Source organism: Tachysurus fulvidraco, chromosome 2 (genome assembly GCF_022655615.1).
Source record: "Tachysurus fulvidraco isolate hzauxx_2018 chromosome 2, HZAU_PFXX_2.0, whole genome shotgun sequence".
Classification (NCBI taxonomy): domain Eukaryota; kingdom Metazoa; phylum Chordata; class Actinopteri; order Siluriformes; family Bagridae; genus Tachysurus; species Tachysurus fulvidraco.
Genome location: NC_062519.1, coordinates 10916021 through 10943860, shown reverse-complemented (window position 1 = coordinate 10943860; position 27840 = coordinate 10916021). Strand labels below are relative to the sequence as shown.

At 39.2% G+C, this 27840-nt stretch overlaps 1 protein-coding gene across 2 annotated transcripts in view; it reads right to left on the bottom strand.

The window, feature by feature from the left end:
- The window catches only part of fbln2 (fibulin 2), a 73157-nt gene that overhangs the window by 17445 nt on the left and 27872 nt on the right, over nucleotides 1-27840 (bottom strand). Inside the window, exons 4-10 of one of the 2 annotated variants that reach the window (XM_027143770.2) lie at nucleotides 26814-26943; nucleotides 24803-24992; nucleotides 19456-19665; nucleotides 15083-15190; nucleotides 11685-11786; nucleotides 7559-7693; nucleotides 974-1114 (exon numbers count right to left, since the gene is read on the bottom strand). In XM_027143770.2, coding sequence (XP_026999571.2) covers nucleotides 974-1114; nucleotides 7559-7693; nucleotides 11685-11786; nucleotides 15083-15190; nucleotides 19456-19665; nucleotides 24803-24992; nucleotides 26814-26943 — 1016 coding nt within the window. The remainder of the gene's footprint in view (nucleotides 1-973; nucleotides 1115-7558; nucleotides 7694-11684; nucleotides 11787-15082; nucleotides 15191-19455; nucleotides 19666-24802; nucleotides 24993-26813; nucleotides 26944-27840) is intronic. The other variant, XM_027143774.2, reaches the window with a different exon arrangement.

Genomic DNA, 27840 nt, shown 5'->3' with positions numbered 1-27840 from the left:
GTCACTTTTCACTTGGCTGACAAAGCATTTGTATGCAATAGTCAAGCAGTATTATGCTTTAATTTCAATCCATTCATGTATTACAGATGGACTCCAATTAAAGTAGCATAAAATCCACAATTACAGCAATAACAAATATTCCTTTTCAATTAAGTTGCTATGGGTTTGCAGACTGGTGGAAAGACAAGCTATTTCTCAATTTCGATAACACAACAGAGTTGAACACTTCAGGATACCTGGAGTGGACCACATGCTAATACACAACAACTGAACAACTCTGGAGAGAGGCAAATCCTGGCAATCCAATAAGGCCAAGCAGCATCTCCATTTCCTCCAGAGTTTGAACAGAGCTATCTTCCCCCTCCCATCCTCAGCAATTTTTCAGAGGAATAATAAAGAGAATCCTGATTAACAGTCTAATCACTTCGTTTGGGAATTGCACAGTTTTCATACTACAGGACCCTGCAGCAAAATTGTGAGGACAGCTGAGATGATCATCAGTTTACAGATGCCTCCTTTACACAAAGCCACCAGCATAGTGGATGACCCCTCCCACCCCCCCTCATGGGTTTTTCACTCTCCTGCCATCTGGCAGAAGGTATAAGAGCATCTGTACTGTCACCAGCACCAGACTCTGCAACAGCTTCTTCTCTGTGATACAGTCAGAATACTCAACACACTGCGTCCTCCCAAACCTCACCTGGACTAATCAAAACCTCCCAGCACTGTTCATATATCTCTGCACATCTGCACTTTCTATTGTTGTTTATCGACACTGCTTCTACTGTTGTTCCACTTAACACTGTTGAATGAATACAGAGATAAGTAGATTTTTGAGTTCTGTCCATTGTCAAGGATGGTGCACTGACTCTGGTCCTCAATCTAAGTCACCCACTCACTACTCACCCCCCTGAATGCCAAAACACAGACCACACATGCACACATTTACTATATCTCTCTCTTTCTCTCTCACCAATGCAGTTGCCATGGGGGTCCTGAGAGAAACCGGTGAGGCATTGTTTCTGCTTCGGGCTGCAGCGAAATGAGCCATGTGTGTTCTGGCACTGGAATCCTGAGCCACAGTCATGGCTCTGTACAGCACACTCATCAATATCTGAGGAGGGAGTACAGGTGTTAGTGCGGCCTGGAGGTCTACAGCATCGCAAACCTCACTGCCACTGTCATCATTTGAGTCAACTAATTTGTCTAGACACTGACATTAATGAGATGTGAGTACACAACTGATGATTCATTTGATGTAGATCTGTGAACTCGAATGATGTACCTAAATAATGAATGTCAGACTGAAGAGATCTGTGAATATAGGCCACCACTTAACAGTAGGTGGCACTGTGGTTCAACGTTGGTGAACAGATCCTCTAAAATCACACCCAACACATTAGTCCTCTGTCCAACCTTTCTCTGCTTATTTGGATTTTCAGAGGAAAATGTAAATTGTCTGAGTTTTGTTCGGATTTACAAAGCTAAAATGACAACAGCCATACTTCATCAGATGAGCATAAACTCCAGTCATGATGCGACGCTAATTGGAGGTTTTCTCAGGCTAGTCAAATTTCTCTAAGCTCTAGTGCAGGTAATTCTCTGCCGCCCTTTCAAACACATAATTAGTTCACACATGTTTACTCCTTTGCCAATTTTAATTTCTAATTCTCTGTAAACACTTATTGTGACATCTAAGACCAAGTGCTGACATAAATGAAACAAATAAAATAACTTTTCTCCAAGCAAGAGTGTAAGTATCAGTAATTGTTGATGTACACAATAATTAACAAATGTAATGTTCCATAAATGATAGATAATGTACAAGGTTGGTCCACTGCAACTACCCTCATGCAGTAAAGCACTATAAGGTATCCTGGGTTTGGTTTTGCAGTTTTAAAAATTGTTAGATGATGAACAAGGCCCATAATGGATGGGAGATGGGGGTTAAAAGAGTCAGTTCATTAAGTGTCTTCATTTACATTGAATGTCCCAGTTTGATAGCTGCACCTCTGGAGTGGAAGCTGGAATGCTGCTGATAACATTGGAGATGTACTTAAATGGAACACTCCAATGAAGTAGTTTCATAAATCCCCTAAACACTTTAAAGCAGCTGATGCTAAATTTCGATTTGCATTTACTTGCTTGCCAAACACTTTTACTCAAAGTGACTTATAATTGAGACAGGATAGAAACCAAACATACCGCTAAGCAGTTAATCCTACAGTGCTTTTCATCTTAACCCTTATTTACTCTGCCTCTAGGAGGTACAGCATGTCATTGTTATTAACACTAGAAAACTTTAAAACACTTACAATTAAACTCTCAGGGCAGCTGTTGGGGCAGTCACATAACCAATATCTAACAAGGAATAGCTGAAAAATTGAATGAATATAAAGAATATTTCTGTAATATATATTTTCTTTCATAAAGTAGGCTCTACCTCTTCATCATTCATTCTTTCAGAGATGGTACTAACTCTTAGAGGGAATAATTTGTGGTTATGTTTTACCAATATTGAGCAAAATATAAAATTATTGTCAGTGATTAAAGAACATTACAAATGTAGTGGATAAAAATTAGGAGCAAAAGATCTTCCACTGTAATTTTTCACAAGTCATATTTTACCATTTTAAACATCATGATAAATTATTTAATCATGTAGATTTTCCAATAGCTTAAAGGAGACAGAAAGCATTTCCACTGTTTCAGGTTTAGGGAAATTAGAAGATGGTGCTATAATATTATGCTGGATTTGACATACATTTGACAAGTCTTCTTATTTTTTGTTCAGAACTTGGAATAATATGATTTTCAACCAGTGTGTTCAAGGTAAAAAATGGGGAAAAAACAAACAGGTGCCTCCATGTTTCATTACCAACAATCCAGTCATCCAACTGTGATGAGTTTATATTATATTATTTATTTTATATTATATTATTTATATTATATTTCTATTTTCATACAGCCAACTTTATAATCACTTTATAAGTGTTAGTAATACTGTACAGACTTTTTTTTTTTTTTCTTTTTTTTGTTTGTTCTTATGGCTAATTATATAATTACTGAACAGAAGTTTAATGTTCTGTGTTTAACAGAAACACGAGTTTGTTGAATTAAACAAAGCTTGTCTGCCTTTTTATAGGAGGAGGTAATTCATGATGATACTGTAAGCTAGGTGTCAAGCAAGAATCTAGACATATGTCTAACTCATTCGAAATTCTTTATACTAACATGAAATATAGAGCGACAAAAAATAAGTCTACTGAGTCTATCGGTCCTCTGAGAATTTGCAGATTTCATTTCAAACCTAGTTGTTTCTTTAGACAAAGCAGTAACTGTTGGAGACTTTGACATTCATTTTGATAAGCTCGAAGATTCTCTGAGAACAGCAGTTGTTTCCATCTTACATTCAGTAGGGGTTAAGCAAAATGTAATAGGACCCACTCATAATGGAGGTCACACTCTTGATCTCATTCTAACCCTTGGATTATATATAGAAAATATAGTCACAGTGCCTCAATCAGAAGCAATCTCAGACCATTCTCTCATTTCATTTAAATTGTGCTTCGGACACGATATTTGCAATAAACCTACATTTACGTCTGCTACTGCAGAGAGATTTACCAGCAGTCTTCCAGAAATATTATCCATGATTGGATCTCCATCTAACCCCACAGAACTTGATCAGATTATTTAGAGTCAGTGTTTTGCTTCACCCTAGATATTGTAGCTCTACTTAAAAGGAAAGTAATTAGAGAGAAAAAACCTGTACCCTGGTACAATGACAAATCACTAACTTTAAAACAATCAGCTAGGAAATTAGAGCATAAATGGCGACAAACTAAATCAGTATTTTGATTAGCATGGAAGAAAAGCCTTCATAGCTACAAAAAATATCTTTGTGCCACTAGATAAAAATAATCCTAAATATTTATTTAATTCTGTAGCAAAATTAACTAGGAATGAAAACACTGTCAAAAAGTGCACAGTATGTCTTTCTTTCGTTTTTTTCTCTCTTCTGTTTCTATACTTATGTAAAGCTGCTTTGAAACAATGGGAATTGTTAAAAGTACTTTACATCCACCCACCCATCCATCCATTTTCTACTGCTTATCCAGGGCCGTGTCGCGGGGGCAGCAGTCTAAGCAGGGACACCCAGACTTCCCTCTCCCCTGACACAGCTCTTTCTTCACTTCAACAGACCGGTATATCGACCGCATCACTACAGAAGACAAACCGATCCACCTGTCGATCTCCCGCTCCATCCTTCCCTCACTCATGAACAAGACCCGAAGATACTAAACTCCTCCACTGAAGGGGACAATCCACCCTTTTCCGGCTGAAAACCATGCCCTCGGACTTGGAGGTGCTGATTTTCATCCCCGCCGCTTCACACTCGGCTGCAAACCATCCCAGTGCACACTGAAGGTCCTGATTTGAGGAAGCCAACAGGACATCATCATCTGCAAAAAGCAGAGACGAAATCCCGTGGTCCCCAAACTGGGCCTAGAAATTCTGTCCATATAAATAATGAACAGGACCGGTGACAAAGGGCAGCCCTGCCGGAGTTCCCGGTGCATGTTGGACTTACTGCCGGCAATGCGAACCAAAATCCTGATCCGGTCATATAAGGACCGGACAGCCCGTAGCAGAGGGCCCCGTACCCCATACTCCCAGAGCACCCGCCACAGGTCACCATGAGGGACACAGTCGAATGCCTTCTCCAGATCCACAAAGCACATGTGGACTGGTTGGGCAAACTCCCATGAACCCTCCAGCAACCTGGTGAGGGTATAGAGATGGTCCAGTGTTCTACGACCGGGACGAAACCCGCATTGTTCCTCCTGAATCCTAGGTTTGACCATCGGCTGAATTCTCCTCTCCAGTACCCTGGCATAGACTTTTCCAGGGAGGCTGAGGAGTGTGATCCCCCTGTACATGGAACACACCCTCCGGTCCCCCTTCTTAAACAGAGGGACCACCACCCCAGTCTACCAGTCCAGAAGCACTTTCCCCAGCCGCCACACGATGTTGCAGAGGCATGTCAACCAAGACAGCCCCACAACATCCAGAGACTTGAGGTACTCAGGGCTACCTCAGTGTCCTCAGCTTGGGGGATCGATGAGTCCACAACTGAGCCCTCTGCCTCTGCTTCCTCAGTGGAAGACATGTCGGTGGGGTTGAGGAGATCCTCAAAGTACTCCTTCCACCGTCCGAGTATGTCACCAGTCGAAGTCAGCAGATTCCCACTCCCACTGTAAACAGTGTGTGCCGGGCACTTCCCCCTCCTGAGGCGCCGGACGGTTTGCCAGAATTTCTTTGAGGACCGATAGTCCTTCTCCATGGCCTCACCGAACTCTTCCCAGACCCGAGTTTTTGCCTTTGCAACCACCCGGGCTGAAGCTCGCTTGGCCCTCCGGTACCTATCAGCAGCCTCCGGAGTCCCCCAAGCCAACCAGCCTCGATAAGACTTCTTCAGCTTGACGGCATCCCTTACTTCCGAGGTCCACCACCGGGTTCGGGGATTGCCACCACGACAGGCACCGGAGAACTTATGACAATGCATCGACAATGGAGGTGGAGAACATGGTCCACTCGGACTCAATGTCTCCAACCTCCCTCGGGATCTGGTTGAAGTTCTGCCGGAGGTGGGAGTTGCAGATGTCTCTGACCGGAGACTCTGCCAAACATTCCCAGTGGACCCTCACAGTACGTTTGGGTCTGCCAAGTCTGTCCAACTTCCTCCCTTGCCATCGGATCCAACTCACCACCAGGTGGTGATCAGTTGATAGCTCCGCCCCTCTCAAAGTCGATCATCAACTTCTGACCTAAGGTGTCCTGGTGCCATGTGTACTGATGGACACCCTTATGCTTGAACATGGTGTTCGTTGTGGACAAACTGTGACTAGCATAGAAGTCCAATCACAGAACACCACTCGGGTTCAGGTCGGGGGGGGTTCGTTCCTCCCAATCACACCCCTCCAGGTGTCACTGTGCCACACCAGCCCGCCACCTCTCACCACGGGCAACTCCAGATTAGTAGAGAGTCCAGCCTCTCTCGAGGAGTTGGGTTCCAGAGCCCAAGCTGTGCATGGAGGCAAGCCCAACTATCTCTAGTCTTTATCTCTCAACCTCCCGCACCAGCTCAGGCTCCTTCCCCCCCAGCAAGGTGACATTCCCTAGAGCCAGATTCCCTGTCCGGGGATTGGGTCGCCGAGGCTCCCGCCTTCAACTGCCACCCAATACACATTGCACCAGCCCCTTACGGTTTCTTTTGCAGGTGGTGTTCCCACAGGAGATCGGCCCCACGTCGCTCCTTTGGGCTGAGCCCGGCCGGGCCCCGTGGGGTAAGACCTGGCCACCAGGTGCTCGCATGCGAGCCCCAACCCCGGGCCTGTCTCCATGGTGGGGCCCCGGTTGCGTCATACCAGGCGACATCACAAACCTTGCTTTATTTTTTTTCATGAGGGGGTTTTGAACCGTGTTTCTATGATTTCCTCACCTATTTAATCCTTTGTATTGTGCCTGCTGTTTGCAGAGTCCTTGTTTTTTGTTCCTTGTGTTTGATTTGTTGTTGTTGGTGTTCTTTCTGTTTCTGTGTTCCTAGTGTTTCCAGCCTTCTGTCATTTTCCCTAATAAACCCCCTTTATGTTATCCCTGCATATGGGTCTGTATTTTATCCATGAAGACTCTCCACCCCTTGACACAGTGTTACTGGGATAAGCTCCAGATCCACCAGAACATTAATATTTTTTGTGTCAAAACATTCTCTATGTTCCTTGACAAATTGAGGAACGTCCCTCAAATTAAACTGAGATCATGAGAAGTGGGGCAGGAAATAGCAGACAGCAGAAAACAGAGAAAAGGGATTCACAGGTCGATTCCCTCCACTCTTCATCTGTTGGGGAGAACATATTTTGAACGCACACAAATGTAAAATTTCATAGCTCCTATGCAACATGAAAGCTTGTCAAGTCTGTTTATTTAATCAGAGTAAATGTTATGGAAGGATAGAATCATGTAGGTATGATCTAATAGTATTGCATATTGTGAGTATTCCTTTAAGGACCTTGCAAAAGAGCCCAACAGTGGCTCTCTGACTTGATTTATAGCTCTGAACCTTAATTGCAGAACAAGCTTTGCTGTGAGCTCCTCAATAAAAATTGAAAGACAATTTTCAACCAAAGTTATACTAGAGAATGCTGCAAAAGAGCACTACTGCTGGATCTGAAGCTTTTCTAAAGATAGAGTGGCAATACCCATCATATTGACCTCATGTAATAAATACACAGGCACAAGACAGTTACTACTGAGGAACTGTAACTAATAAATTCATAAATGCAAGTTCATGATCCTTACTTCTGTAATTTTCTGAGGATGTTATGAGGGTGAAAAAGGAAGGAGAAAAAGAATTACCTTCACTGTCTTCATTCCTCAATTTGAGGAATTTGATGAAAGAGCAGAGGGAATGAGAGAGAAGAGAGTGCGAGTGAGTGTCAAAAACAATGAAAGAAAGTGTGGAAAAAAGAAAAGCAGAAGGGAATACCTACTGTACCTTCACATACTCCATTCCTCAGTTGGTAGCCACTTGAACAAGAAATCTGCCTCTCACACATGAAGGCTCCAACTGTGTTCACACAGACCTCATTGGGCTTGCAGATGTGTGTGTTTGTCACACACTCATTCAAATCTGGAGACCAGAAAAAGAAAGCATATATTACTCAACAAAGTGCATCTTCTAAGTACCAAGGCACACGTTTCCTGAGATGAAGCCAGACTAACAGCACAGCAAAGTGATGGCTATGGAAAGCGACTTTGGCAGCTCAACAGACAGTAGCATCTTCAGCATCATAAAGCATGTGGAACTGCAAGCAGATGGAATCAGTGCACACAAACACAAACATACAGAGACCTCAAGCTTCATAAATGAGGTGATACTGATGACTTGATGATCAGACTTTTCATCTGAAAATTTCACATTCACCAACTGCCTCTGGTGTAGGTTCTGTTCTAACACTGCAGAGTGGTTCTAACACCATGGCCAAAACCTCTGTTTGGGTGGATTAAAAAAAAAAAAAATGGACATGATGCTGATAAAGGCTTCAAAACAAGGCTTGGAATAGGAACATGGGCCAGTGTCAGTGAAAAGGGAGAGAAAGGAGAAGGTAATTATTTCAAGCTTAGACAATGACTGGTCATCAAGCCAAAAGGAGGCTTCACTTTGATATTTTTGGCAAGAAAATTTTGTTGTTTGTTTGAAAATGATGGAGCTTGTTAACATGTTTATGTTGTCTTTTAACCATGGGTACTGCTGAGAGAAAATGTACAAGGTGCCTCATCAGTGGCACACAACAACAAATGACAATATCTCGAGAATCACATTGATTTTCAACATGAGTGTTTAGGTGCCCGAGGGGTTATCCACAACAGCAGATGACACTGTTGTGACTGATCTCAACTCTCCTGCCATGGTGCCATTAGGAAAAGGTCACAAAAAAAGTGACTACTTCGGTTACACAGTAACACACGTGTGTGTGGCTTTGTTTGTGCCAGTTTTAAACTCCATGGCTGTCACTCAGTCTTGAAGTTCACCCTGGATGTGGCACTGACCACTGAGACATGGCTAAAGTTAACCCTCAAAACTTTTGTAATTGAGAGCTGCAACACTGGAATTTAATGTCACTCACAGGACACAGAAGCCAAAAATGACTTTAAGGCCACCTCACTGCAGAAGTAGACTATTTTCTGTTTTGTGCTTAGACCAGAGATAGTGCTTTTTCCTGAACATGTAATGCTTTGGGGTGGTATAATATAGAATGTAATCACTGCCCTGATTTAGCATGTGTGTGTGAGACAGAGAGAGAGACACTCATCTGTAGATACTTCTTATATGCACACATTCACTCTTATTTGCTTGACTGAAACAAGAAAGGTTTAACCTAAAGAGATAAATTAACAAATCAGTTTCTACCAAGTGAAGACCAAGTTTCTACCAAATTTCAACAGGGATTTACAAATTAACACCATCTGCTGTTCCTTGCTTTTCAGGCACTAAATGTGGCCAGTCTCACAAATCTATACCTCTGATTTTAGCAGAAACAACCAGTGATCCTTGATAGACATATTTATTTTGAGGTTGCCAGGGCGATAGCTATTGGATTGTGGGTCTCTGGGAGTAGTGTTATTTCGGATGAGTCATAAAAGTGGGGACATGCTGGGGAAACGCCTTACATTCTCATGTCTTTCAGCCCAGATCTATCTTTCCCTTTCTCATTATTTCTCAAGACACATTTTGTTCAAGGCAAACAGTGCATTCTCTCATTAAGATCTAAAAGAACCTCTTTTGGTATTTCCCATCCACACCATACTAACAAAGATGCTACCGCATATTTCCTGTAATAATAGACTACCTTTGACACTTAGAAATTGTACTGAAAGACATGTATGATATAAATAATGCATTTCTGTGGCCAGGCAAGAGCTTCAAAGAATCTCTTAGTGATGGATGGCATGTCTGAAGAGCATGCAATAAGAATTATGGGCCATGAACACGATTTCTTTGTCAGAGGCAACACTGGCCTGAAGCGGCCTTCAAGAAGGCGCTAACGCTGGTTTGCCAGTCAGTGCTTGCCTCTAGTTGTTTTCCTTTGAGAATATCCGGAACAAACATGTTTTGTCATAGATAAACAGCTTAAAGAACAGCTTATTGTCTGCAAACTGATTAATAAAAACTGACAAAAAAAATATCTTATCAAATTAATTATTCCATGCTATAGTCATACATATTTATTGGTTATTTTCTGACAGAAAGCACAAAATAATAGACATTCAATGAAAAAATTTATACATCTATCTCATGTTTGAGTTATGGACCAGTCTTATGGACCAGGCACCTCAATCTTTATGATTTTAATAAAATAAGACATCTGTGTGCATCCACAAAGCCATAAAGGCTAGTGTTTTTTGGGTTTGATGGGAGAAATGAAAAACATATCCAATCAAGGCTCTGAGACCTTTGAGCAAATCTGATCCTCAAATTGCGAACACATAAATGTGTGCTTGGAGATTGAATGCACACCTATGTGTGTTTGTATGTGTATATGTGGCAAACCAGAAGTGCAGTGTAGTAGGGATGAACTGGCTAAGCAATCTTATATACACTCTGTATTCTGTATAAAGCCCACGTCTCACATGTCATGCAGAAGAACACATTTGTTCGAACCTTCCATGTTCACACACACCTCCTTGGTAGAGCAAGTGTGTGGGGCCCTGCTGCACTAAGATACACAGTAGATCAGAAGATGAGTGTAGGGGACACACACCCCCACACAGGTACAGGATCCTTATGATGTTCTTTACTGTTTAAGAAGGTGAGCACACATTATGGTATAATTCAGTAACTACTGGTTTGAGGAGTTGCATTCAATTAGCTAACATTAGTTTACATTCATCTGTTATCTTTATGGATCTATTACATATGAATTTCAGCATGTGGAAATGACTGCTTAAAAAGAACCAGATGCCTGCGATGGGAGGATTACAACAGCCCATAGACTGGATCTACAATGTCTCACTGTCTTCCCTCCGGTATAATGATCAAGTTTCTCAAACTAATACCACAAATTGTATGAAATGAAATATCAGTACTGTACATGGCAGATAAAGCATCTCTTTCCTGTTTCCTCGAATGTGACAAAAGTATTTGGCTCTACAACCAGTATATCTAAACCTGCTGTTTGTTTTATTCCAAACTAAATCAAGCTCAAGGCCCACCCATACTCGAACATATGGGAACAATTCAAAGAAAGAGTGTCCTTTACACGAATATAGCCGTTTCATCTAGATTCACTATGTTTAAAAGTTCAGAAACAGCTCATAGAGACCCTGCACATAACGTAATTTGCGCTTCATTCAAACAAATAGCCTGGATCTCATCACACACTGAATGCCATGGTATTGTAGACTGCAAAAACATTCACTATTTCAGAATAAGACCAAGGTTGCACCTTAATAACTTTGTTTTGAACTGAATTTGTGTGCATGGTAGCTGCAGTCATTACAGACTGTAAAATGGCTGTAAATCAGACAGAAAACTGATCTGCTGCATTACCAGGAGTAATGTAGTGTACCACTGGATCAGTTTACAAATCAACAGTATACAGGAAATTTATTAGCACCTCCCCTATGCTAAAACCTGGCATGCAAAAGATTCATTCTCACATCTCTCCCTTAATCAATTTTATTATATTTACCACTAACAATGCCACTGCTGTAGCATACACAAGCCTTACACATTCTGTAAGAAAATAAGAACAAAAAAATCTGTGGAAATCTGTATTAGACAGCAACACATCTGGAGACCAGAAAAAGAAAGCATATATTACTCAACAAAGTGCATCTTCTAACACAAAGAACTTGAGTTAACATGATACAGTTTGGTGACGCTGTGGGCTTCTCATGCCAAATGAGAACAAGTTCAGTTTATGAAATGCCTCTACACTGTAACGCAACTGCCTCAAAAAAAAATGTATCCTAGAAGTTATGACTCCTCACCGGACTAATAAAACTCATTTATCTGTGTTGGGTGGCATTCTAGGTTGGGTTCACTAAATTTTGTACTCATGCAGTGTTTCAGTCAGCACTTTACTGCAATCACACAGCAAGCAGGTACATTTTTGTACCTTCACATGTCTGTCCATCAGACATCAATGAGAATCCTGGAAAACAGGAGCAGTGGGCCAGTCCTTCCACAGCAGAGCAGTGCTGAGAACATGGGCCATTACCTACAGAAAACAAACAAGACTGATTATTTTAAAGTTTTAATCTAAATGGCAGAGAGGAAAATTGGCAAAATCAGGGTAATTAGAAAACAAGAATCAGATTCTACATGCAGAAGTAAAACCATTATTTAGTCTAAATTATTGTAGTACAGTAATAGTATTTCCTTATGTTATCAGAACATTAATTTAACAGGATGTTGCCATGGTGCTTTAAAATAAAATCCCCAAATACCTTCACAGACTATATGAGCACTAAATAAATTGGAAATGGGGAAAAAGTATGACTCAGAAACCCAATTTGGAGAAAACTAAAAGTTCATGACCAATAGTGACAATCATTTATTTCATAAAGCATAGTCTTAGATGGCATAGAGGAGGCTGGTTTGGGTTTAAGGGGATGATGTGTTGGCCAGATGGGGATGGGAGCAGGATTAAGAGAGACAGCCCGGGCCGCTGGAGACCCTGCTCAGCCGCAGACATGACATACGCACACATTAAACTTTCAGGTCTTTGAACAGCAGCCACTGGTCTTTTAACCAGATGTACATTAAACCCAATAGCACCTGGGCTTCGGGAAGATGCTTGTCTAAGGGAAATTATATGTATTATGGATGGTGTGAGCAAAAGATATTTGCTGATTTGCTATTTCCTTCTGTACCTGAAACATAACTGGCAGTAAATAAATCATTTACATTATGTCAAGTGTATAACAAAAAAGCTATTCATAGCAAATACAGAGGAATAATAATATAAATCTAAAATTGATGTAGCTTCTTGAGGCTATTAAAAAAAGGCTAATATTTCATATATATCTAAATATCTGAGTGTGTTCATTGGCAAATATAACTTTGGGCTGTAATATTGTACAAAAGCATTTCTTGCAAATACGGCCACGGGTGTATAACGTTATCTTCTTCACCCTGTTCAACGAGTTCACCACTATCATCGGGGTGGTCGTCTACAATAACGGGAGATCCTCCAGTAGGTGCTTCCATGGCGGTTTTAGTTGTGCTTCCTCCTACTTTGGCATCATTATGCTGAAATAGCGCATGTGGAGCGATATGCAATCTAGGAGCAGTGATTCGCTAAACCTCCCTTATTGCAGTCGCACACATTTCTTCTGATTTTATTTTGCAACAGGGGTGGTTCTAGGGTTTCATCTTTAAGGGGGTTTTAGCCCTCAGTGAGAATTTAAAACAAGAAGAGTTTTATATTATATTATATGACTACATAATAAGCCAAAAGTTATGGTATTATTTAAAATGGCAAAAGTGGACACCAAAATTTTATGCATGATGTAATGATGCCAGTCTTGAATCAAATCAGTTCATGTATGTGTGCATTCTCTACAAACAGTGTGTCCAATGAATGCAGTCATTAATAAAAAAAATATTCACAAGACAAAGACCAAATCAATAAATGTTATTTATTTAGTATTGAATGATTTGTTTTCATTAATATTTTGTTTGTGCTATCAACTCTGGTAATAAGAATAGTGAAATTTCACTGCTTTTGGTTGCTGTCTTTGCGGCTTTCCGCCGATCAACGTTATACACAATAGCTTCCATCTCTGACTGACGTGCACGCGCGCGTGCCTGTACTTCTTCGTTCAAATAAAGCAGACAGCAGATGACGCACTTTTGAAAGACTACAACGCATGCGCGTAAAAGCAAAGTGAAAAAAAAAAATCGCTCTTGGATCAAATTGATAAATAATTTTCTCTCCCATAGACATGTCCTGCATTTTTACATAATTTTTTTTTGTTTATTTTTGAAAGTAAAAATTATACTTATAGTTTTAGGGTGGCTGAGATCACAGACAGTGGGGCAGGAGCCACCCTAAAAAAGGTCTAGAACCGCCCCTGTTGGTAGTAACGAGTAACGAAGATTCTTAGTGGAAATATAACGGAGTAAAAGTATACATTTTATCTAGGAAATGTAGTGGAGTAAAAGTGAAATTTGACATAAATTTAAATAGATAAGTAAAGTACAGATACGTGAAATTTCTACTTAAGTACAATAACGAAGTATTTGTACTCCGTTACATTACAACACTGAGCATACTCAAAATCATAATTCTATATTCTATGAATCATATATTCATTATATATTCATTATTAGGTAAAAAATATAATAACATTTATAAGAAATTAATACTTAATTTAAACAGTATGAATAGCTATGTCTGGCTATAATAGGTATGCACACATGTGAGTGCAGTAATAATTAAACATTCTTAGGTCACACTGATCTGAATCAGTATTTAAAAAGCAATTTTTTATAATTCTTTTTCATAGTAATTAGAGAGATTTTTTCTGTTTTTAGAAAAAACCCAATTAAAACAAACTAACAAAATACAAAGCTTAAATTAAGACAATGAGACAATAATACATGAATAATACATAAACAGACGAACTTTAGACGAGGACACTGTGGAAATGAAGATGGATGGCAAAATGGGTACAGAGCCTTATACTCTGCAGCATGATCCCTCTAAAGATGAATGAATGTTTTGTGGTGGGTATGTGGTTGGTCTGGTGGTGGTTGCTGGGAAATTCAGGGGTTACAGATGCCTCATGTTGATGTTGGGAATACACAGAGCTTAATACTAGCAGTTTAGGAGATGTTGGTACAGACCTCAGGAATGTGATTTGGGCCAGGAAGAGGAAAACCACCTAGAATACTGTCATACTAAGACATAGAGCATATGCTGTGAAAGCCTGTTACACATTAGGTGTGTTGGGATATGGGATTGTGACATAGCAGATATAACCAAATCAATATTACAATACTTTCCAGTTTACCATAACAAAAGAACAAAGGACTGTCATGTTTCTGAATCATGGTAGTAAAATCCATTATGAGAGTAATGTATAAAGTGTGTGTATACAGACAACATAAAGGGTATTAGTTGTGTTGGTTCACCACACGCTGCCAGAACAAGCTATGCCATGCCACAGATTGTACAAATTATAAAAGATGAAACTCTTCACCTTGAGAACAGTTGCTTGTCTTTTCTTTTATATATCACTTTTTATTGCTTTACAGTTTATCCCTCAGATCTAGTCTCTTAATCAAACTTTATGATTGAAGCCTCTGTCAATCGTACAAAATAATGAACATTCTTCCAAAGTCAGATCTTCAATCTTTCCCTCTGGATATTTTAATATAATTATAAGATAACAATTGGGCCTATGCAGCTTTTTATACACAAAAACACTCATTCTGTTTCTTCTAATTTTGTCAACTTTTTCATTTGTCATGTGTCGGTACATAAGAAAAAATATTGCATCATCATACCCGAACATGGATTTTGTACAGAGGAGATCTGGGTGGACTCTTGAGGTGGTGTGGCCAAAGTAAACACATTGTCTTCTTCTGTCACTCTGTTGTCCTCCTCAACATTCTCTGAAAAACGAAAAATAAATGAGGGAAAATGCAACAACAGATCTTTTTATTTCGTTTATTATTATATTTTGGGAAATTGTCCCTCCAGCATGCTTTTTATATAACCAGTGACTCAAAACAACCCTGACAATTTATGATAAGTTCATCACACATAGACTATGTTCATTTTAATCCTTACTACCAGGGGACCAGTAACAAATAAGGACAAACTGTAGACAGTGGACAAGGTAGTTTTATCACTTTTTTTTTTAGCAATCTGTGTGTCATAATGTGCAGGAGGCCAAGGATTTAATCTCAGCACAAAGGCAGAAAGGCAATCTTTGTGTTTAGATCAAACACATACCGAGCATCATAAGCACAGACAAATCTAAAATCAACTCAAAATTTGATTCAGTCCTTGAGAAATAAAATGAAACGAATAACATTACCAGCAAGCTGTTCCTATAACAATAACAGTCAATTATGCTTCTTGAAATCTTTTGGTCTAGCCATTTCATCAGTGTGTAGGCATGCATGTGAAACAGATCACCTCCCTCAGGCATTCAGAGTATTACATGAGGTGAGCTGAACCCTCTCCATGCTTTACAGCTTAATCTGATCCATAAGCATGATATAAAACTACAAAGTCAATGCATTGTTCTCATTGCAAATGGTGTATTTTCACCTGCTTCCACCTGGACCATGAATACAAAGGTCACCAAATGGTGGAGTCTCTCGTTCTGTGACATGTGTATGATGGTGACAGATCCAATTATTACTTGAAGAAAATGCCACTTAGACCATGTTTGTAATCCTATTTGGCAGAGACCAAGAACAGTCACACTGGAGTGTGTCTAGAAGGAGTACATCAAGGTAACCTGCCATATAATAAAAATTACAAATTTGTTTATTCCCTAATGATTAAACTTATATTATCATCAGATTTGAGCAAATTTCGTATGTATAGGACAATTCTTAGTTTTAATATAAAGTCTACCTTGTTAAAGTGCATAACTGTTGGTGACAACTTCTATCCAAAGGCATTTCCATAATTTCTTAGCACTACTATCCACAGAAATGCCATGTATCTTCGGGTTGTCCATGTGGGACATCCTCCGCAGCAGAAAACAGCTTCCAGTTAATGTCAACTCAAACCAGAAGTAGGGCATCAGGATAGAGCAGGTAGGTCAGAAGAAGTCAGGATCACTGGTCTCTCATGAGCAGCATGAAACACTACAGAGTTTGCAGTTATAGGAAAATCTTTCACACTTGATGATGTAGCACAGCCCAGTGTTGAAGCAGAGGGCTCCATTTAATAGTTGACACATGGCTTTGGATGCTTGTTCAGAAGCAAAAGCAACACAAGTGCCATTGTTCACACACTCATCTGCATACCTCATGTACATCTGGATGATTAAATGTGACCTTTTTGTCGGATTTCCAAGTCGTTTAAAATTTCATGCACAGCAATGTTGGATAGACTAAGAAATTCTGTTTTTCCTTAAAACTTCCAGAGATCACTGGGCTGTAGCCATGAGCTGTCTTAAATCTAAAACTCTGAGTAACTCTAAAACTTTGTGTAAAAAATCCAGAACACTAGTATGCAAAACAAATACAAAAACTAATTGTAATAGCAACACCAGTTATTAGATGCAATAAAAAGACAGAATACTGTAGTGGAGTTTACATTGATAGTTAAAAAGACAAACACTATGTACACTCTTAAATTAAAATGTTAAGTTTTGGATGCTACTGATTTTTAAAATAGTAATCCCAGTATGTACAAAACAAAATAAGACAAAAATTAATACTAAAGTCTAAGACTAAATTAATGAAATACACTACATAGAATTTAAATACACTATTTTCTAATTTTCAGATTGGTCAAAAATTGGGCTTCTGTAGGTGAAATATAGTAGTTACAAAGTGTGTCCAAGGAAACCAATTTCTTGTGTGACATCATCACCTGTCAACTTGTCCACATTCTGCATGGCACTTTGTAACACCAGATCGCTCAACAACAAAACATTTGTCCTCAATGATGTCATCTCCTCTCACAATCTGGATCTGTTTTTCCTCACTGAAACCTGGCTTCCCCGGGTGAGTTCAGTGCCTTTTCGGAAATCCTCCCCTCTGGTTACCTTTACCTAAACACGCCGCGGCAAACATGTAGGGGCGGGGGGATAGCCACCATACATAGACAGTCCCTGAAGTGCCACCAGCTGTCCACTAGAGGGTTTTCCAGCTTCGAGTTACAAGTATTTGTGCTTACACTACCCTGTCTGATTTTATGTGCAGTAATCTACCGGCTGCCCAAATTAAACAAGACTTTAAACGTGACTTTAACATTAACAAGTTTGCTGCCCCTCTGATAAACCTGCTAATGAATTTAAAGCACTTTTAGACTCATTAGATCTGGCTCAATCCATTTCCTGTCCCACCCATAGGTTAGGTCACACTCTTGACCTTATTATCTCTCGTGGGGTGACCGTGTCAAATTGTGAGGTCATGGATTTTCCCATCTCTGACCATTCTCTCATACGGTTTGACATTTGTGCTGTTTCACCTGCTCCAACGTCTACTGCCCTTCATCGCAGTCGCATTATTACATCATTTACAGTTGATGATTTTGTTGCTGCCTTCTCTGATTCTGATCTCGCCTCTACTGCTGAATTGGCATCGCCTCTTTGTCCGGACCATTTCCTCGCCTCCTTCCATACCATCTGCTCCCAGACTATGGACTCTATTGCGCCCTACAAGGTAAAGTCAACCAATGGTCCACCTGATGATACAACTCGGGCACTCATTCGCCGGTGTAGACAGGCTGAGCGAAAATGGAAGAAGGATAAGCTACTGTACAGGTGTCACTGGAGATATTTAGAGACAGTCTTGCCACATATCAGAGTGCACTGAAGGAAGCTAAAGGGCAGTACCTTTCTGCTCTCATCAATAGCAATAGCCACTGCCCTGGAATTTTATTCAGCATTATCAATTCTGTTATAAATCCGTTGTCTATTGAATGACGTTTCTGTAAACACATGCAATGCATTCAAACAACATTTTTCTACAAACCACAAGTCCCCATTGTTGCCATGTCTACTCGTGCGGCGCAATGTGTGCTAGAGAACTTTGATGCAGTTACTCTGGTGGACCTCAAAAAAAAAGCTGTCCACGAGTTGAAGCCCACCACCCAGTTCTTTTAGTTTTGGTCCTCTAACAAAAGTATGCACTTTGATAAACAGATCAGTGCAGTAGTGAAGGCGAGCTTTTACCAGCTAAGACTACTCAGCAAGATCAAACAATTTTTTCCCAAGCTGACCTTGAAAAAGCTATACATGCCTTCATCAGCTCGAGGATTGACTACTGTAATGCTCTCTACAATGGACTTAATCAATCACTTCTCAATCGGCTCCAAATGGTACAAAACGTGCCAGCACGTCTTCTCTCCAACACCTCCAAATGCTCACACATCACCCCTGTCCTCCTCTCGCTTCATTGGCTTCCGTTGCAGTTTAGGGTGGAGTATAAGGTCCTGATATTTGTGTTCAAGGCCATCAATGGTCTGGCCCTGGCCTACCACGCCGAATTAATAAAGGTCTACCAACCAGCCAGATATCTCCGCTCCTCTGGACATACCTCTCTGGTCACTTTAAAGTATAGGTATAAAAAGTTTTTGCCGTGCAGGGACCAAAACTGTGGAACGCACTTCCAGCACACTTACGGTGCATCACTGTGTTGAGTGTTTTTAAATCACAGTTAAAAACTCATTTATTCATACAAGCTTTTAACACATAGCCTCTGATTCAACTGCCATTTTATGCTCATTGTGTTCTTATATTTTATTTTGTTGTTTTACTGGAAAGCACCTTGTGCTCCTTTTGGTAGTTGTAAGGTGCTCTATAAATAAAAATTGATTGAAATAATATTGATTGAGATATATATATAGAAGCCTTTATTATTATGGCATATACATATACATATACATTACACATATACATTACAGCACAGTGGAATTCTTTTCTTCACATACCCCAACTAAGGAGGTTGGGGTCAGAGTGCAGGGGCAGCTTTGATACAGCGCCCCTGGAGCAGGGAGGGTTGAGGGCCTTGCTCAAGGGCCCAACAGTGGCCCAACAGTGACCCCGATCCTCTGAGCAACAACCCAGAGCCTTAACCAGTTGAGCCACCACTGCCTATATGTATGTATATATATATATATATATATATATATATATATATATATATATATATATATATATATATATATGGTGTGAATATTCACATACCGAGTGCGCAAGTGTGTCCATCCTGCATCAACGTATATCCGGGGTGACATTCACATTTGTAGGATCCCAACGTGTTGATGCAGATGTGAAGGCAGCGCTTTCCCTCAAATCTCTCGCACTCGTCTATATCCTCCAGGTTCTCCACAGTGTTAGATACATGCTCTAACTCAGGGATGGAGAGAGACTGCTTAGGGAATGGTCTGTCTGCCACTGAGGGGAGAAAGATAAATATTCATACAACTCTCACTTCCAAGTGCATTTTTAATGTTTGTTTGAACTTGTCAAATTAGCATTGGACATGCACAACAGCTATTATTCCTTTAAACACACACACCACACGCACACACAAGATCAGTATGCCAATTTAGCAACCTTAGTATTTACCCTCCCATATTGTTAACAATGACGATACAGACTGATACCCAACTACCTGGTAATGTATGACAAAGTATAAATAGAGTGCAAATAACATATGTACCTATTTTTAGGCTCTTTCTAATTTATACTGCAATACTCTGTGGTAAATGCAAGCAGTTTATAACAAGCATTAATGTAATTGTTTTTAAAGGCCAATTTACAACAAATATGATAAAATGGTTACAATATTGTTTAAATGCTTAACTTTTAATGATTATTCACAGCTATAAATAAGTCAATTTATATAATTGAATGTGATTCATTAAATGCAACAGTTTCTCTAGTTCAAATGTTGCACTGGATCATATTTAGAAAACTAGAGTCACTGAAACATGGCCAGTATTTTCAGCTGATGACCTGTGGTCTATTAGATTCTGCTGGCAGAATTGGAATCTAATTATTGTACATTTTTAATCGGTGTAAATAAATGAGTTATTTTATAGCCGTGAGACTCTTATAGGATTAGTCAGGACACTGTTCGGTTTCTGGGTGTATTGTATCACATGATGGGAAAGAGGAGGAATATGAGCCTACTGCTAGAGCTGAACACAATTAAACTGGTACAAAGATTAAATAGACAGCACTAAGAAACTAAAGCTTTTTAAGTAAAACATTGTATATAACTTACACAAGAATAATATTCAAATATTGAACTTTGGCTAGGGCAAAAACTTCCAATTTATTTTCACGAGCGTCTTCACGAGCGTCTACTTTCATTTGAACCATTAACTCCACTGCGAGTATGATATGCACATAACTTTAAAGCTGTACACAGACAACAGCAAAACAGGTGCAAATTCCATTTTCTGGCTTCTTTAAAATCAGTTTTTGTAAACACGATTCAATATTTGGCTTCATATAATTTAGTTGCAATAACCGCATGTATCTCCAGGTAGGGTAATGCTGCTGAATTGGGTTAAGGTCTGGTGATTGTGATCAGTCTTTAGATAACCTTCCATTGTATTTCTCTTGTGAAAGTGTGTTCATTGTCTAGCTGCATGATGAAGTTCTTCCCAAATAGAGTGGCAGCATTTCTCTCTAAATTGGCAGACAGAATGTATCTGTAAACTTTTGAGTTCATTCTGTTGCTATTTCATGAGTTACATTGTTTTGGATAATGAGCAGATCCTTTATTTGTCCAAAATTTGTCATTTTGGTAGAGATTAATCTTGGTTGCAGAACTTCTGTGTCTCATATCTGTATTTCTTCGCTAAACCAACAGCTGATCAGAGAGTTTCTGCCCTAGATTTCTGCTCTCAAAGTCTGCATCAAATGGTAGAATATGATATTTTCATCCCTGCCCCTTGCAGGTTGTTGGTGACTGGTAACTGGCTGTTAATTGTCTTCACAGCTCTCACATGTCTGTCATCGACAGCTGTTGTGTTTATGCAATGACTCATACAGTCTTCACAGGAGATAAATCAGGGCTCAATTCAAGAGTAGAATCTCAAATGTATTAATTGTTAAATCAATCAATCTAACAGGGCAAACCTGGGGGAACAAGTAATACCTGTTAGTCACATGTCCCAGTCTTTGTGATCACTTAAGAAATGGGTGAATTCAAACAAAGGGGTGCCATGTTCTAAGCTTTTCTGTATTTGTTCACGATTTAAGAAATAAAGCTGAAGTTCTCCAAACTAAACGTCTTCAGTGTATAGCAAAAATAAATTTATAGCCTTGACTTTCCAATATTTTCAGAGGAGACTATGTCTGTGCAGAACATATCAGATATTAGATAGCATAAGACGTAATAAGCTGTCAAATAGAAATGACTGAGGACCACTGTAAATAAACATACAGCACAAAAACAGGCTTACATGCAGCCACAGACATTTATGACTGACTATTGTGTATCCGCTGGCCTCTTGCCTGACACATTAGCTCTAAAATAACCAGACTAATGAACACAAACCCCATTTTCTGAAGGACATACTGCCAGCCATCAGACAGAACTGGCATCTGCTAATTAAGGTGCTTTATATGCCAGACAGTCATTAAGCTCAACCTTGCCACTCAACATCTGCAGCCCCACCTCCGAACAGCTGTCAATACCACACCGCTAATCTCAGTTCTTGCCAATCATGGTGGCCTTGCTCTACATACATATTACCTTGGTGCTAACAGAAATATAAAAGGAGCTAAAGAACACCCAGTTGATGCCGTACATGAGTCTGGCAAAGCTCTACTAACTCCATTATATACTAAACAAGCGTGGTCTCGTGTTGCATGGCATAGCAGTTTAAAGTAAATATCCCTCACAGTTATTACCTGAATGTAAATGCATCATGGTGAGAGATTACATGTTTCCACTATAATTAATCATGGTTTGCCTGGTGTGAGAAGGCAGTGGGGACGAGAAGACATCCCTCGCGGATATTATTACCTCTCACCTGTTTTTCTAGCACTTAACTCCATAAGATAGAGTATATGTTTATGTAGATTGTGCTACACTCCTATTATTAGGAAATGAAAGAAAAAGGCACCTTTGCAGTTTGCCTCCAGGTTAATAAGTATTTTTAACAGGCCGTCATCAGGCCATTATTCCCCAATAAACAGGGAAGCAAAAGTATTTTGAATGTGCTGCCTAAACCGCATAATAAAATTTTATGTTCTGTATGAAAGTCAACATTGGTTACTTAAGTATAATTAAGTATCACAACTGCCCTAACAAAGCAAACTGACCAGGGTACAGAGGCTCTGATTAATATGCTCAGCAATTTCCATAGTATGTTGGTTCATTAGAATTTGCTTCTATAACATAGGTTATGTTCTATAACACTGACAGTACTGCTGGCTATAGTTCAAAACCAGTTAATATTAATGCACTCTTTCACATAATTCTAATTGTATTTCAATTGTTACAGTATTTAACAAACAAAAGCTTCTAAATGATGATATGGTGAAGCTTTCTGTAAATACACATTTGTTGGAAGGAGTATCCAGGGTCAATATTTTGTGCATAGAAAGTAATACTATAAAGTCTTTAGGACAGAGAACTTTGCATTTTCTTTAATTTCAGTGACAGACATGCTGCAGTTTTTTTTCTTATTAATTTAAAAAATGACTTTAAAATTACTTAAAAAGTCTGATGTTGTTTAATAATAATTAAAAAATGTGAATATTTTGGCAAATTGCTGTATAACACACTCTGGGGTGGTAACAGTAACTCTGCTTTGGACAAGGCTGCATCACACTACCCCATCATTTATCATTTTTATCACACACCCTATCATATTTATTTCTTATGTGATCATTGTTTTGCAAAATAAATTGAAAAAATCTTGCATCAATGGGACATTAAAATCCTTTGGCAGAGAACAGCACAAGGGGGTTAAGGTTAGCTAGAGAAGATCAGTGACCTTCAGAATACTAGCTGGTGTTTTCAGATGAATAAAAGCCTAAAAGTATGTGCTGTAGAATAAAAAGGTCACGTCTTGGCTTCCTTGTAGCTCCAAGGCTACTGGCAGACTGACAGTTGCTTGAGATGGATGCAAAAGTGGGTCAGACCTGTGCTCAAGCATCAAGCCAAATGATCAAGTGGTGCAGATTGTCATTAAGTCAGCTAGAACAGTCCCACAATGTAACTTAATCTTGAAACCTGAAAGATAGGGTCGGTGGAATAAGGCATCTGGGATAGCAGTCAGTAAAAATAGATAGTAAAAAAAAATCCTTAAGTCACCATTTGACAGAAGACAGAATCCATAAACCAACTGGCCAGAGTACAGAGGCTCTGTTTAGAATGTTTGGCAAATCTCACCGGTTTAAAAAATAAAAGATGTGTTCATGTACGTATTTCCTGACAAAATGTCACTGGAATAAATTGGCTATAGGGAGAAGGTTTTCTAGTGCAGGCTGTTCGGCCATCTGCCACAGATTCAGCTGAGATCACTGTCAGCTTCATGAACTATCCTAAATAGTGACGTGACAACTGATGAATCAGCTTAGAGTTGTCTTTCTGCTATCCATCAGAGCTCTGCTCCTTCACCATGACTGTGACATGCACTCTAAACCTTAGCTCCATTTACAATATATAATAAAAAAAAAAAAGAAAAGAAAATCTGGCCCTACTTGAATCAGGCATTTTTAACTGAGGCACCATATGGACAGCCTGAAGATACATGAGATTACTGTGGTACCATTTAGAAAGCATGAAGATGGCATTTTTCCTATAGGTGCTACAGGCATCATAATACAAATACAAAAATATTGCAGAATATAATCTAGGTGTGGCAGACATATGTCTGCTGTGATTAATTAATCTCTATTACAAGTGGCACAATTAATTTCTATTATAAGTGGCACAACCAGTACACAGCTTAATAAGAGATCATGTCACCTGGATGCTTCAGATTTATCATTAAGAACTGCTGCTATAATCATAAAGGCTGTCCTATACTCATCCAAGCACTCCTATACACAGTACAATATGCTCAATTAAATACTAAGTAGTGTTACACTTTATTGTATACAGTACAGCTGAAAATATCTATTGCAATCTTAAGGATTTGCTCTTTTTTGAGTCTGGTCCTTCCTCATGTCATCTTAGGGAGTTTTTCCTTACCACTGTAGCCTCTGGCTTGCTAATTAGGACATCACATCTGCTTTGTGACTATGTCTATTTTTCAAAGTGCCATACAAATAAAAGTGAATTAGATTCACTTGATGAGAATATCATTGCACCCACAGATTCACATCTGTCACATCTGTCAGATGTCACATCTTCTGCTGCACAGCTTCACCCACATCCTGGCCAGAGTTTTCTCTGGCCATGAAATAGCGATTTGAAAACAAGGGGAAAATTCTGCTTAAGGACAATAATGACTCATAAAAACTTTCATTCAGTGAGTAATTAAGGTCAGAAAATTGACAGCTGTTTAAATAGAAATCTGTACATGTGAACATGTGAATGCACAAGTGTGTGTTCTGGCACCTTTTTTTGGCAGGATGGTAGGTCTAGGTCTCTTCTTTCTTTTTAGTACAGGAGTGCTATGCCCTTCAACTTCTTCCTCACAGCAGGTGAGGAAAATGTGTCCACAAGGGTAGCTAAAGTGTTGATGTGCATTACAACCCTTCCCCTCACGTCGTAGGTGCAATCCAAGTGCACAGCAGCTGCAACACTCCTACTCCAAAAAAACACACACAAAGTCATACAAAATACACACACATTTTCTGACTGTGACAGAAAAAAAAGAGTATCTTGGGATCAGCGGTCCATTAAGTTCACATTACATTCCTTCATTCAGGTGGGATTGAGGAAAGTTCAAAGAGCAGACAGGTCAGTGTTTTCAGCATGAACAACAGATTTGCTATTATGACCAAATTGAGCAGTGTTTTGTTTTAGAGCTTGGCTCATGGGAGCAAAACCCTACACTGAGGATTTGTAAAATATGTACAAGCAGAAGTATACTGCACTGGTATTATAGTTATACAGATAGCTACTCAAGCATGTCATACTCAAATGCCTTCAGTACATATTATTCTACACTATTCCTTATACAAGCAGTACCAAAAGTCAATTAAATATTTCCATCTACAAATAATGTTTTCATTATCCCAGATGTTCAACCTGAAAACAGCTTGTTTAAGGATTGAGTCTTCTCAAAATAAAAAAATAGCCAATGCAAACATATTTAACATAGTAAAACAAACCCACATTTGTCTTTCATACAAGTTTTCCTAAATCATTCAGCCTTTCTGGAATCAGTCTTCCCCTTATTGCTGTAATAATTGCACATAATTGTATGGAATGGCTTTGTACATTATATGTACTGTAGCATTACAATTTCACTCTCACTTTTGCCATACCTGTTCCAGCACTTCATAGCCCCATGCACAAATGAAGACATGGTTTGCCAAAAAAGAGAGCTCTGACCTCAACCCGGCTGAACACCTTCAAGATGAACCTGAATGTTGTCTGCATTCCAAGTCTTCTCACCGACATCAGTGCCTGACTTCACTTATACTCTTTTGTCTGAACAAATCCCCACAGCCATACTCAAAAATAATATATATATAGCCCAATAAATGATAGTAGATTTAAAACTTGTGTCTGTGGTTATTTCAAGTCACAGTGCCTTAACCTCATCTCACACTGTGACACCAATGTTACAGAGAACTTTTACTTCATTCTGATGTACTGATGCAAACATTAACTGAAGCTCTTGACATGTATCTGCATGACTCTTTGCCTTGTGCTGCTGCCACATGATTGACTGACTAGATAACTACATAAATGTGCAGGTGTAAAAGTGCTCCTTTGAGTAGTAAATGTATATAATGCATTTAATTGGTTTATTTTTAATTTCATTTCATTTTAAATACAAAGCTTATAATGTATGCAATGTCCAGTGCCTTATGATGTATCAACTGACTGATTCTGTATTTAGTAACCAGGTTGTGTGTATTGGAAATAGTTAATTTACTTTTTCAACATTTTATGTTACAGCCTTATTCCAAAATAGATTACAGTATATTCATTATTGTCCTCAAAATTCTACCAACAATACCCCATAATCACAATGTAATTGAGGATTGTTTGAAATCTTTGCAATTTTATTAAAACTAAAAAAAATCACATGTACATTAGTGTTCACAGCCTTTGCCATGACATTCAAAATTGAGCTCGGGTGCATCCTGTTTCCACTGATCATCCTTGAATTGTTTCTACAACTTGTTTGGAGTCCACCTGTGGTAAATTCAGTTGATTGGACATGATTTGGAAAGGCACAGACCCGTCTATATAAACTTATTTCACATTGTCATTATGGGTATTGTTTAGTATTTTGAGGAATTTAATGAATTTAAACCATTTTGAAACAAGGCAGTAACATAACAAAAACTTCCTGGATGCTCTGTATATTGACCTGAGGTGAATGAAAAAGAGTACTATGGAAGTAGTGTATTATGTATGTAATTGTGTTTGTGTGTTTTACATATCTTACTTTTTGGGTATCCTCTCCACAGTGTGAGCTGCTGTCTTCTTCACACACCTCACCTGCTCTGGCAGCATACATGCCAGTTAAACACCTGCTCTCTCTTAATGCACCTGCACAACACTGCTCTTGAACAGCCCTAACACACACACACACACACACACACACACACACACACACACACACACACACACACACACACACACACACACAACAACAGATGACAGACATTGACTAACAGCCTTATTGTGTAATGTAGTACTATAATATTGTGATCAATCAGCCCAAAAGGAAACGCATCACATCCCTCTTTATCTTCCACTGACTGCCGGAATCAAATTCAAGGCCTTGATGCTCACCTTGATGAAAGACCTTGTCTGGAACAGCCTTTTAAATCAGTTCTCTGATAAGCTGTGATCAGTTAAAGACCAATGCCTGGTAGTTGGACTGACTGTCCCTTAGTGGTGGACTAAAATTCCAACCTTAATTTGGAAGCAAGACCTGTCCCTATCTTCACAAAAAGGAAAAAGAAAGCTCATAACTAAACCTTAACTTGCCCCCACAAGTTGCCCTACACCAGCTCTTACACCTCTATCCGGTGTTCTTTGCTCTAGCACTCAAATAAAAACCATGTATTATAGCCCAAATATGACAAATAGGTAAAAGAAACAACCAAAAGAGCGGTTTATTGGCCATTAGTAAAAGTTTGTTAAACATGTATTACAGCAGAAAGCATGCATTAATTGTTCAGTCAAAAATCTAAATTACTTTAAATTACTTCATTGAATCCAAGCTGGATAAAAGTCCATAAGAATTGTTCTGTGTTGGTCCACAGCTCTGTTACACTTTCAGAGTGCTTGTGATAGGGGACAATCAATATAGTATTTTTTCACAAGAGTGGATTTTTTATATAATCATTCATCTCAAAAATTCCACTTGAGAATGACAGAGAGACAGCCAGACAGACAGACAGACAATGAATAGGTTCTGTACTGCTAAAAAGTTTCTTGTAAATACTAAACTATGTTCCATTACA